At 41.9% G+C, this 13,465-nt stretch overlaps 1 protein-coding gene across 4 annotated transcripts; it reads left to right on the plus strand.

The window, feature by feature from the left end:
* The first annotated feature begins 606 nt into the window (after nucleotides 1–606).
* nsmce1 (NSE1 component of SMC5/6 complex) lies at nucleotides 607–11,764 on the plus strand. 4 transcript variants are annotated; one of them, XM_076264964.1, is made up of 8 exons: nucleotides 607–701; nucleotides 2,274–2,362; nucleotides 2,540–2,661; nucleotides 2,756–2,833; nucleotides 2,955–3,101; nucleotides 3,208–3,324; nucleotides 9,058–9,184; nucleotides 11,315–11,764. In XM_076264964.1, exons 2-8 carry the CDS (start codon nucleotides 2,308–2,310, stop codon nucleotides 11,425–11,427), a joined length of 759 nt encoding a protein of 252 aa, XP_076121079.1. In that variant the 5' UTR covers nucleotides 607–701; nucleotides 2,274–2,307; the 3' UTR covers nucleotides 11,428–11,764. The 4 variants fall into 4 exon arrangements, with proteins under 4 accessions (XP_076121079.1, XP_076121080.1, XP_076121076.1 ...); XM_076264961.1 differs by lacking the exon at nucleotides 607–701 and adding an exon at nucleotides 1,238–1,349 and having other exon boundaries at nucleotides 2,274–2,448; XM_076264962.1 differs by lacking the exon at nucleotides 607–701 and adding an exon at nucleotides 1,238–1,349.
* Nucleotides 11,765–13,465: the final 1,701 nt, after the last annotated feature.

A 13,465-nucleotide genomic window follows, 5' to 3' on the forward strand; every position in this document is an offset into this window, starting at 1 on the left:
TATAAAAAAAATACTGTGGATTAGATGTAAGTGCTAAAATTATGATCGATAGTCTAATAATGGCAATAAGTGAAGAGTACCTGATGACTTGTTTAGGACTTGAAAAAGATTGGGACTTGGACTTGGACTCGACTTGGCTTTGATGTGACTTGGACTTGGACTCGACTTGCCCTTCTCTGTATTTACTTGGGACTTGACTGCTAAGACTTGGGACTTACTTGTGACTTGCCAAACAGTGACTTGGTCCCACCTCTGCATTATGGCCACATTATTTACACCACCAAACGGCAACATTACCAAATTACCTTAGCGCCACGTTGTGGCAACGTTGCTCAAGTCACCAAATGGCCACTTCATAGTGGCAAAGTTGTGGCCACGTTGCAGGAAGGTTGCCAGAAGGTTAGTTGGCCGTGACCAACTGGCAACTTATAGGCAACGTAGCTGTTTAGTTGTGTGGGCCCGCCCGCTCCCTCAATATTCTTTCCCGCTCCCGCATTAATGTGTCATTTTTAGTCCCGCTCCAGCCCGCATCTGTAACATGATGTCCCGCTCCCGCCCGCTAAAGCCCGCATGCAGGAGGGATAGCCTATTCAGTTTTTCTTTCTGTCTCACGAAAGGAGCACAGCACACACACCTGAGAAAGACTTCAGATGCCTGCCTGCATGCCTGCTGGCCTGCCTGTGTCACAAAGTTCTCATCAGGTGAGTGAAAGTTAGAATGGTGGTCATTTCAGATGTTTCTGCCACCACTTCATAAAACTCATAGTTTGGGAACTTTAAATTATTTGTAGGATATTGCTTGTTCACAACAGCTGTGTAGCCTATGCCAAGTTCAGAGTTCAAAATATACTTTTGGGACTCCCTGCTTATAGTTTTGAGAATGCTATTATTATTATTTCATTTGAGCTACATTTTACACTGATATGGCATGATGGCAATATAAACACAGATAACAATGGTATTAAATTGCAATAGCCTAAAGATTAAATGTAATGGAATATTCAACTTAGGTAGACTGCCTAAGCTATTTATGGTTACTGATATACTCCGAGTCTCTGGCCCTCTCTTAGAGCCAGGCATAGTGAGCTGGCCCTCGGAAGAAAAAGTTTGGGGACCACTGAACTAGTGCTACCATAGACTGTTCTATATATACAGTCTAGGAGTGCTACAAACTGGGAAATTACGTCACGTTCGCGCGTAAAGGCGGGGGTACAAATTCTGGCGCGCGGGATTGACAAACAGGAAGAGTTTTCAAATAGAGAGGGGGAGTTCTAGCTACCATAGACGGTGCTAAAACAGAGGGATTACCAGGTCTTGTTTTGGTGTCACACAGCTAGTTAGCAAATATCGGTAAGATTGTTTGACGAATGCCACATTTCTTCGTTACAACACGGCTGGCGACATGTTTTCATTGATATTGTTGTTTCAGTTGTCCCTGGGCGCAGCGGGGAGATATATCTGATAGCTGCTAGCTATCTTAGCTAAGATTACTGTCAAGTCAGTTGTTGTAACGTTAGCTCTGTGGCATGAGTTAACATTATTGCTTATTAAAATGCATTATGACAATAACGTTACGGGACAAAGAAACTGTCTGCGAGAAGTTAGGTTTTTGTCCCGTCTGTAGATTAGATTGCTAACCGTTTAGATTGCTAACTTAGCCATGTGTAGAGCTCTACTACTGTATACCACATCTGGCACAACTGAACTAAACAATGACCCTGGCGCACTCTGTAGCTACGATTAAAAGATTATGATTTTAATAGTATCAACCTACAGATCGTTCTCGAAAAGTATCTTTTTTTAATGTCGGAATATATCTGGTTTTATGTGGACGGAAGGTCTAAAAACCTAGACTGTATAAAATAGGCTAACACGGGAGTACTACTGCATATTATGTACTCGGCTTAATGTAAACAGGACTGGTGGTTGTCGCAGTCTGTAGAATGTTTAGAAAACCAACTTGCAGTTTGACAGCCTAGACATTAATTGAAAAGAAAGACTTTTGGACACGTCAAACTCGAACGACTCAGTGAAACCCCCAACAAGAGAGACTCATAGCTGATCTCGAGTCTTGGACAGACCTTTACGCGTTGACAGACCTTGCTAACAGGCAGAATATTGTTAAATATTAATGGCAAACCATTAAACAATTTTCGCCGCTATTTAATGTGTAACATACATTTAATGTGCTTCAACTGTTATACTTGCATTGCTGACTGCTGGGGGGGGGGGGTAGGATATCAAGTCTTACTAACCGCGTTGCTATGTGAACAGTTTCAATTTTCTCTAGATACAGCAAGGTCAACATATGACCTTATCTTCTGGCTGGGCATGGCACGGCCAATGGGGGACAGTCACCGCAGGTTCTTACAAACAATGATGAGCAATGGCATTATTGATGGCTCTCAGGCCAAGGCCTTACATAAACACTGCTGTGAAGTTGCTGGTGGTAAATACCCCCCCCCCCCCCAGCAAAAAATAGTGTACCTTAGTCTGCTATACTATCCATTCAATGTCTTCTCTTTGTCTAACTCATGAAGCCAACTATAGTCAGGACAGATTGGATGAGTTCATAGATGTCATTAACATGCACCTGCAGCCCATGTTCATGCATGTCAGAAAGGGAATGTCAGAAGAAGATGGTCTTCAGTATTATGCTTTGGTAAGTAAAATAGTGGTGTATGTGTTGTGTTTGGTAGGTTGTACGTGTGCATGTGACCACTGATCTTCTCAAATCTGTTGACATTCTCGTAAAGGTAAATTTAGCGGAGACGGATGTGACCCGCATGTCATCTGATTATGCTGACAATGAGCTGGAGCTGTTTAGGAAAATAGTAAGTTATGTGTTTATTTAGTTCATGACCACATGGTTTATTGATTGCGTTCTGATTGTTGCACTTGCACCCATCTGTGGAAACCCACCTGTAATTATGAACTGCCGTCCTGCTTTCTCAGATGGATTTGGTTGCAGAGTCCGAGAATGGCACGGCCTCGTCTACTGACATTCTGAACTGTGGCGATGCTCTTCTGTCAAAAAAGCTAAAGAAAAAAGAGACCGAACAAGTTTTGAATAAGTTTGTCCAAAATAAGTGGTTGACTGAGGTACATTTCCCTGAAAGGCATTTTGTACCTATTTAGTGTTCTAAAAAGCGTACCACAACGCAATAAAGTGCTATAAACTGACTTCAGTTGTGCTTTGTCTTGGCAGAAACACGGAGAATATTCACTGAGCACTCGATGCATCATGGAAATGGAACAGTACATGCGTACCCTATACCAGGATCTCATCAAAGACTGTCATGTTTGTCATAACATTGCCTTCCAGGTAAGTGACAATGCTAGCACTGAATCAAAATGGTGTTTCATGCTGCATGAAGCTGCATGCATTAAGCTATTACCAGTTGTTTGGTTACAGATTGACGTTTGAGCAGCCACAGTATTCCCATTTGCAAAATAGGATCCAGTTGTATCCAGTTTTCGAAATCACCAAAAATCACACTTGTTAATTGATTTCTGATTTGTCAAACTGTAGGAGAGTAGCCTGATTAAACCCAGACAGACCTGTTTGCAAATTTTTATTTGCTCTGCAGGCGCGCCTGGAGACCATTGAAACTGATTTCTAAATCACCAAAAACCCAGGAACCAATCACAACTGCTTACCTGGCATAGGGCGGGCTTTATATGACAGACAGAAGAGTATAGTTAGCAGCACTGTAATGACTGCGTCTATGGCATCAGCGTTATGTGATATGAATGTGTATTTTCTTTGGAATTGAGTAAACAACTGCATGTAAAACCTTTGTTCACATAAAATATGTATTTGCTATACTTCCAAAAAGACCAAAGGGCCTGTGTCCACCAAACACGTTTTTTGCGCCGACGGTGGCTATTTTCTATACAAATCCTATGAAGTTCAGCATTCACAGCGCTCAGCGCCCTTGGCGGAAAAAAAGCCCTCAGTGCTGACTCTTTTCCCGCGGCGCTCTGAGCGCTGAAAGTTGAAATCTGTTCAACTTTTAGAACAGCGCTGGGCTTGTCAATGTCACTTCTCTCTTGCTAGCCAATTGAAATCAAGGAAGGGGCGGGACTTACACTTTCAACAATATTGGTAGTGGCAGAGGAAAACTCAATCAGCCAAGTCCTATCGTGACTAATATTAAACCACTGCTGCAAACGCAAATTACAAAGCCTAGAGGGATAATCTTTTCTATTATAATGCCAAATTAACTCCTTTTGTCGGTCGAAGTCATATTTAGCAAACGGAGTCCTGAACGATTGCTGCCATTTTTTTAGTTAGCTAGTTAGTTAGCATTAGGCAACGTTCCAAAAAGACGTGCTGGCAGACGGTTTTGGTAACATAGCAACAATAATCACTTGACCGAAGCGCTCTGAAAATGAGCTTGAAGGCGCTGTCACCGCAAAAAAACACGATTGGTGGACACAGGCCCTAATGTACCAGTTTAAATTTAATTTCACTGCTGGTTACGCCCCTTACAAATCGGAAGTGAATGAAGGGCCCCCAAGACCCATTCTCAATCTCAAGTTGATAAGCAGTCTGGTGTTAGCCAGGCTAATAGTAGAGAGGAATGAAATGAGACTCAGTACATTTTTTCAACATAGCTGCATAGATACAACCCTAATAACACTGATGTAGCTGAAGTAGTTTAGTATTATTTAAACTGGTTGACTGAACAAAATATACACTGCTCAAAAACATTAAAGGAACACTTTGAAAAAACATCAGATCTCAATGGGAAAAAAAACTCATGCTGGATATCTATACTGATATGGACTGGGTAATGTGTACTGGGTAAAGGATGGCACATTATTTTTTGGTAATGAAAATGATCAACCTACAGAGGGCCAAATTCAAAGATCCCCACGAAAATCAATGAAAAAAGTGAAAAAATTATGCGACAAGCTAGTCCATTTTGCCTAAATTTCATTGCAGCAACTCAAAATGGTACTCCGTAGTTCGTATGGACCCCACATGCTTGACAATGAGATGGCGGATGGTGTCCTGGGGGTCAGCTCCCAGATGTGGACACGGCCATCATTGAGCTCCTTGACAGTCTGTGGTGCAACCTGCCGGTGTTGGATGGACCAAAATAGTGCTGGGCGGTATACCGGTTCACACCGTATACCGGTGTATATTTTCATTATGATATTAATTTTTAATATACCGCCATACCGCTGTATTTGATTACACAACGTTTGGAACGCTGCGCCGCGTGACAGTGTTTCAGACGGCACTTTTTTCACACGCACGCATGGTGCGACTGCGAGGCATAGTGAGGGTAAACACAAAACACTTTCAGTTTTTCCCCTGAAGTATGACCCTTAAGGCTTAATTTCTCCTTAAGTAAGCAGGGCTCCAGACTAACTTTTTGCACTGGTTGCACTGGTGCGCCTAACTTTTTTTCTTAGGTGCACCAGCACAAAAGTTAGGTGCACCCAAATGTTCAACCACATCACATTTAACACCGCAGCAGGTTCACTTTTTTTCCTTAGTTACTGTCCTATATAGGTTGTCCTATGACTTATGATTTACAATTCTACAAGAAAAGTAACTTAATGAAGTGTTGGTGCTTTAAGTGCTTCACTGAGCTGAAATTTAAACTTAAAACATCTCAAGATGAATTAAATAAAAATAACAGTGAGTAAATTAACAGTGCATGTCTTTTAAGGGCTTCAAACTGAACATCTCATGGCTCAATGTCTTACATACTATCCTTCATGATCTTTAGGCCTTGGCTAAACCAGCTCGCCATGCTAGCATCTTCCATAGAAATGTATTTGAGCACAATTTAAAGAGATGTTCCAAGTAGCCTGGGGGATTTTTATGTGATTTTGCAATGATTGCAATAATCATTTGACAGCCCCACAATGCAATTTACTTTTTAATTTTAGTATTTTTACATTTTCAATAAGAACATCACTATGGTTAATGCAGTAACGAAATGGTAGGCCTATTATTATAGGCTATTGCAATGACTTGCCATGCTCGATCTAAATGAGTCCATTCAATTCACCGTACACAATGACCACAGTTATACATGCAGGGAATATTCGAGCTTTGAATGTAGCAGCGATATTCGGCTTGCGCCAAATACCGGATTAAATTGATTGATGCCATCAGAATGAGTTTACACAACTCGCGTGCAATATGAATATTGCTGTTGAAAACCGGGTTACTCCCTGCATGTAACTGCGGTCAATGACTCACTGCTTTTCGGCGATATCTGTATCTCTGTCGTTCAGGATGGCCTTGTATGCATTGTTTGCAATTTTAAGACGTCTTTTCATCTGCAATGACTCCTATAAATTTGGTGCAAGTGGCATTCCTGTACGTCGGGTTTACGTCCAAACTATTTTTCTGGTGAATAATTATTTCGGACTGAACTTGGTGAAGGGAAGTTTCACTAGGCCTATCGTAGGCAACGATAAACTTGATCATCATCTCGGGCTCGTCTGATCGGTTTGCTGCTGCCAGCTGCCGAAAGGCAGTGGGGAGAGGGTACATTTATCTCGGGCTATGTGACCACACTGTAATGCAACTACATCCACTCAGTTTATCTGACGGGTCTCTGACCTCTCTCTCTCTCTCTCTCTCTCTCTCTCTCTCTCTCTCTCTTTTTAAATTTACACACAGGCACTGGGCCACGGCCAATCAGAGGGGAGGTCCCGCCCTTCACTATCTGTGATTTGTTTAAACCACGATATTGGCCAAATATGTGTCTGTTATTGAACCAAAGGTAGAGTTTCAATGCGGACACTTTTTCCTCTCTCGAATAGCTGGTCGCACCGGTGCGACCTCCGATTTTTTTTAGTCGCACTTTTGAAAAATTAGGTCTCATGCGACCAAATTGGTCGCACTCTGAACCCCTGGTAAGGGGTTTATTTAAGGGTGTTGTACAGAATGCCTTAAATTGTTTCTTTAGTTAAGGAAAAACGTTAAGGGATACTGCATTGAAAGGGATTTACCGTCACGAAAATTCTATTGAGATTGTTCAACAGCTGTAACTATCTGGCTAGTAGGTGATGTCGTTAGTTAGCAACCCACCGAACACAGTGAAGTTTAATGATCTTATCATTCATCTCACCTTAAGAATATTCGCTGAAATTATCCAGGTAGCAAGTAAACAACAGCTGCATGTTATAGACATGAACTGAGCAATACTAGCTGGCTAGTTAGAAATGATCCTGACTGTCATCAGTGCACCAAAACAAACTTTTTTGTTAATGTTTTGCCTAGCGAACCGAACCGAAGCTCATGGCAGGCTAACAAGACATCCACATCCACATGAAGTTAACGTTAGCCTACCACTAACGTCATGCAAACCACACAATAACAATAAGGCATGTTTCTGATAGGCCTATTTGACAGAGTAAGCATATTAGCAGAGAGGTTTTATTTTAAATTGTATAATTTTCAAAAAAGTATAATTATTGCAAGTTGCACTACTTTTTGTATTGGTTTTATACAAGATGTTTGTGAAATTTGCACAGTAAAAGTTCTCTGTTTGACTGCAATTGTCTTTGCATTCTGATTAGATTCTTCATTAGAATCATGAGTGGCTCTTTGTAAACAGCATCATTTTCTGGAGCCATGTAAAACTGCATTATCACTAGTGTGGAGTTATTCTACATCATGACAGTAAAATAGATCATCCTTAGTCAATGTACTGCAGCAATCCTCTCTCAACCTGTAGAAAATGCTGTGAACATCTGATTATGCATGAAAAAAAAATACCGTCATATACCGTGAAACCATAAGAATTTTGAAAAATACCGTGATATACATTTTTGGTCATACCGCCCAGCACTAGACCAAAACACAATGTCCAAGAGGTGTTCTGCTGGATTTAAGTCAGGGGAGTGTGGGGGACAGTCAATGGTATCAATTCCTTTATCCTCCAGGAACTGCCTACACACTCTAGCCACATGGGGCCGGCCATTGTTGTGCGCCAGAGGAAACCCAGAGGCCTCTGCACCAGTACAGGGTCAGACAATGGGTCTGAAGATTCATCCCGATACCTAAGAGCAGTGAGGGTGCTGTTGTTTTGCCCATAGAGGTCTGTGCGTCCCTCCCAGGATATGCCTCCCCAGACCATCACTGACCCACCACCAAATCGGTCATGCTGAATGATGTTGCAGGCAGCATAACGTTCTCCACGACATCTCCAGACCCTTTCACGTCTGTCACATGTGCTCAGGGTGAACCTGCTCTCATCTGTGAGAAGCACAGGGCGCCAATGGCGGACCTGCCAATTTTGTATTCTATGGCAAATGGCAATTGAGCTCCACAGTGCTGGGCAGTGAGCACAGGTCCCTCTAGAGGCCATCGGGCCCTCAGGCCACCCTCATTAAGTCTGTTTCTGACAGTGTGGTCAGAGACATTCACACCAGCGGCCTGCTGGAGGTCATTTTGTAGGGCTCTGGCAGGGCTCCTACTGTTCCTCCTTGCACAAAGGAGCAGATACTGGTCCTGCTGCTGGGTAAAGGATCTTCTACCACACTGCCAAGCTCTCTTAAAGCAACTGCCTGTCTCCAGGAATCTCCTTTTGAGACTGCGCTGGGAGACACAGAAGTCCTGGCAATGGAACGTATTGGTGTGCCATTCTGGAGTAGTTGGACTACCTGTGCAACCTTTGTAGGCTCCAGGTACTGGCTTATGCTACCAGTAGTGACACTGACCTTACCCAAATGCGAAACTTATGAAAAATCACTCAAGAAGGATAAAGATGAAAAAATGATCAGTTGCCACCACCTGTAAAACCATTCCTGTTTTGGGGGTTGTTTCATTGTTGCCCCTCTAGAGCACCTGTTGTTAACTTTGATGACACCAAAGCAGGTGAAACTGATTCACAACCCCCTCTGTTACGTTACTGGCCAGACCAATAGCTTACAAGTTTGATAACCTTGATGCTATACACCTATGAAAAAGTGTTCCCTTATTTATTTTGAGCAGTGTATTTATACTGATAGACTGAACAGCAGCGATCTGATGATTTCTCTCTCTCTCTCTCTCTCTCTCTCTCTGTCCTGTGGTGGTCAGTGCCAGATGTGTGAGAATCCAGACTGTGGCATCAGGATGCACTTGCCCTGCGTGGCCCGCTATTTTAAAGGACGCAGCGACCCTCACTGCCCCGCCTGCAACGAGTTCTGGCCCCACGAGATCCCAGGTGAAAGAAACACAGAAACAGACACACACAAGTACTGGTGCACTTGTGTGCTCAAATGTGCATGATTGCTTTTGCGTTTTCCTGAAGTAATATAGAGAATAACATAAATATGCAGTTTTAAGATTGACTTTGAAAAATGCTGTGAAATTATTATTGCTATGCTAACAACAATAATTTCACAGTGCATGTTAGGGATGCACCGATCCAACTTTTTCATTCCCGATACCGATGCCTGGGCTTTGTGTATCCATTGTTGAGTTAATAAATCACCGTGTGGAAAAGACTAAAGGCATCAGGCCTGACTTAAACATTCTTTCCCTTACTAAACATTACTTTCCTAGGACAAAATCTAACAAAATAACACTTAGGTAAAAATGTAATGTATTATTACTATATTATTACCCGGAGAGAAGAAATACTCTTTTCTGATTGGCTGGCGGGGTGGCTTTTAATTCTGAATAACGGGACACCTATGAAGTAGATCTGGTAAAAAAAAAGTTTAATCACCGTTCCATATCAGTGCTTATGAATGGTAACTATAACAACCATAGTAAGACGACGGTTGAGCCTGGAGGCATCAATGGAATCAACTGTAAACAAGCTAACTGTCCATGCTATCACTGTTATAGGGCCAACAAAAGTTGTACAACAAGCTAGTGGGCTTAGATTTAATTATTAAATAATAATAATATTTATTAATAATAATAATAATAAGTAAGGGATAACGGCCTTCGAGGTGTGTCCATTTATACGGAATTAATGGACTCGGGCGGAGGGGAGTTGTTTGCCCCTCGCCCTTGTCCATTAATTCTGTATAACAGGACACCCCGGCGGGCGTTATCCCTTACTTATTATTATTATTATTATTATTATTATTATTATACTATTAAAAAACAATTGTGCACCAGCAGCAACTTAAATCTAACAAGCAAACATAAAACACACAAATACATAACAACTTTCTCCCACCAAAACCAGTTTTGTGTAGACAAAAATCCCATATTAGTGATACATTAAAACACCGCTGCCAAAATGGTTTTACCCGCGAAACCCCTCTATTTACCCATAGTGTATAGTATACTATAGTATATATACTCTTTTGATCCCGTGATTGGTCTCTGGATTTATCCCAATCCGTGAATTAGTGAAACACACACAGCACACAGTGTACACACAGTGAGGTGAAGCACACACTAATCCCGGCGCAGTGAGCTGCCTGCATCAACAGCGGTCCTCAGGGAGCAGTGAGGGGTTAGGTGCCTTGCTCAAGGGAACTTGATGCCTATTGGTCGGGGTTCGAACCGGCAACCCTCCGGTTACAGGTCCGAAGCGCTAACCAGTAGGCCACGGCTGCCCCACAAATAGTGGTATGGTCCCTCGGTTTCCCCGCGATGAGACTGCGCGATGAACTAAGAAGTTGACACGGGAGTTTCAATGGTGGTAAATGGTATATGAAGTTGTAAGTTTTAACTAATAAATGAGAAGTTTTTAACAGCTAGTGTGAACATTTGCATTTCTTGATACCAGGAACAGTATACAGATAAGAGATGAAAATGACAATGTGGTTTGAGTATTTTGTGTTGGTTGTCACGCATTAAACGTGTTGACAAAAAATGCAGCAAAAATGCATGAAGATCGTAATTAATCAATAACAAATGGTAGTTAATAAAATAATGAATAGTAAACCACAAATATAATGACGGGCAGACTGTAAAGACAATGACGTGATGACAAACACAAGAAGAAATGTCTATTTAGTGGCAAGTGTCTGGATGCGTGTCACAGCTCAGTCTTTGAAGTTGAAGTAGGCCTAGCCTAAATTCGGATCGGCCCATGGATCTGCTCATTTTTCCGATCCCCGATCCAGCTATTTTGTCAATATCGGGCCGATATCCGATCCTAATATCGGATCGGTGCACCCCTAGTGTCTGCGTTATAGTACTGTGCAGGCCATTGCTGGTTAATGGGTTTTCCTCCTCTCAGTTGTGTACCATGTACCACCCACGTTCAACTGATGCCCATATAAAAGAGTCTTGCTTAACTTGGGGAGTTTGTTGCATTGATAAGGAAAGTATATTGGTTGTCTGACTCTGCTGCTGGCGCTGTCCTTGTGTCCTTTCTGGTGTCTAGAAATCCACAGGCCTCCGGCCTCTCAAAGTCAGCCCCCTTCTGCGAAAGAGAACACAGCGCCCAGTTCCACACCCTCGACGTCCCGGGCCCGCAGGTCCAGCAGACGGCTATAGCCTCATCTGTCACAACACCACACATCTCTACTGCACCACTGTGGCCCTGAATGTTGGTTTGTGTTTTCTTTCGGTAAAACGGCATAAAAGTTGGCAGACAAAATGACCAACATGGACACATGATGGAGTTAAATGCCTCCAGGCAGTGAATCTGTGTGCAGTACATTGTGATGTTCCACTTTTGAATGTGGAGGTTTTGTGTTTGACAATTTGACTGTTTTTATATCATTCCGATGCTTACAAATCTAAATCAGTTTATGTCTTTAATTATTGTTTTGATACAAGGCAGTTCATGTTTTAAGTAGTTTTAAAATAAATAAACATTATTTTGAATGTACTCTTGTGTGTACACGGATATGAAAAAAATTGGGAAAAATTTGCTCATGGCTGATTTACATTCTCTCTCCCGATGTTTGCATACATTCAAAACCGAGCTTGAGTTTTAGAACACAAGAAACATTTATCCTAGAAGGCCTGTTTTTCCCTGTTGGGTAAATTCAGCGGTTGATTTTTGCATTGTGCATAGACGTGTGATGTCTGCAGTACATAATGAGGATTTGTTTATCTTTGGACTGAAAATAGTGAACACCACTCAAACCGGTTTAGAAACAAAATCAGCTTGTCCTTTCCTTGTCAGGTGAGCCAATTTGTGTTCTCAAGTTACCAGGATGTACAAGGGAAAATCCCCCAACATAACATTAATCATCAGTCTTCAACAGCCTTACACTATGGCGCAGACAGTTCAGTATTTACCATACTGACATGTTTAAGATGGTAATTTGTAGTTTTTTCAGCAAATGAAACTGAATATAGTGTTCACACCTGGAGAGACTAGGTCTGACACATGAGGATCTCTGATATTCTGCGTAACGTTGGGTGTATCTCTTCCATCTAGCTGGATGATGGCACTTCGCCACGGTAATCTAATCTTTGCGAGTAGCATCTTGTACCATATATATTAACTGAACAAACCAGACACAGAAAACATCCTCGAGGGTACTGGATCCACCCACTCACATATTTTATGTAACACTTGTTGAATGAGGTCCAAGTTATGCATGCTACATAATCACATACCAAAATTCCAGTGGCTACTATCTTTTGCATTGTCACGGCACCAGTTTCATGTAGCAGATGTGTAGTGGTTATTCCAAATATGTGGTTCCTGGGTAAATGAACTCAGAGTAAGTATAAGTATATATACTCTTTTGATCCTGTGAGGGAAATTTGGTCTCTGCATTTATCCCAATCTGTGAATTAGTGAAACACACTCTGCACAGTGAGCCTGGCGCAGCAGGCAGCTCACTTTCAGCCACTTCCTACTGGTCGGGGTTCGAACCGGCAATCCTCCGGTTACAAGTCCGAAGCGCTAACCAGTAGGCCACGGCTGCCCCTCAAAAGTAAGTAAGAGTAGGTAAACCTCCTACAACAGAAGCCCTATGGCATTGTTTTGTTAAGAGAATGAAGTCATATACAGTAACTCTTCTATTAAGAGGTTTACCACTTACTCTGAGTTAACTTACCCAGGTTTAAAAAGCACAGTTTTATCACGCACATCCAAAATTCATCCAGGTGCAGGATCGAGGATACGGTTACAAGACAGAGTGAAGATCCGCACACTGTAGAGCTCCCATTTGAGTATTTTTTTATTTTGTAAATAAAAAATACTCAAATGGGAGCTCTACAGTGTGCACCTTTCCCAGGTTTGTCACTAAACCACATACTTGGAATACCCCCCAGGATGAAAGATATACAGTACACACACAGAGAATCACTAAACCACATACTTGGAATACCCCCCAGGATGAAAGATATACAGTACACACACAGAGAAGGATGGGGTATCTGCAGCTCTGCTTACTGGACAGAATGGGGCAGTTTAGAATGTGTGCGCGCACAGCGGTCTCTCTCCCATTCTTCTTACAACATTCACTTTACAACTCAGTTATCATTAATTGTAAATAATGAGTTATACATTAACAACAATAAATAGATATGAGTGACAAGAATATAAGTTATAAAATATAATAAGAGGTTC

Source organism: Alosa pseudoharengus, unplaced genomic scaffold (assembly GCF_046254945.1).
Source record: "Alosa pseudoharengus isolate Yale_2024_CS ecotype anadromous, Long Island Sound unplaced genomic scaffold, YU_APseudo_1.1 YU_APseudo_1.1_scf_4, whole genome shotgun sequence".
NCBI lineage: Eukaryota > Metazoa > Chordata > Actinopteri > Clupeiformes > Clupeidae > Alosa > Alosa pseudoharengus.

What these genes read in the sequence shown, in the direction of transcription:
- nsmce1 (XM_076264961.1), top strand. Translation starts at nt 2,331, where the DNA reads ATGGCACGGCCAATGGGGGACAGTCACCGCAGGTTCTTACAAACAATG. An exon ending in TGGAGCTGTTTAGGAAAATA is followed by an intron (nt 2,834 to 2,954) that starts GTAAGTTATGTG and finishes CTGCTTTCTCAG; the next exon opens with ATGGATTTGGTTGCAGAGTC. An exon ending in CTGGCCCCACGAGATCCCAG is followed by an intron (nt 9,185 to 11,314) that starts GTGAAAGAAACA and finishes TCTGGTGTCTAG; the next exon opens with AAATCCACAGGCCTCCGGCC.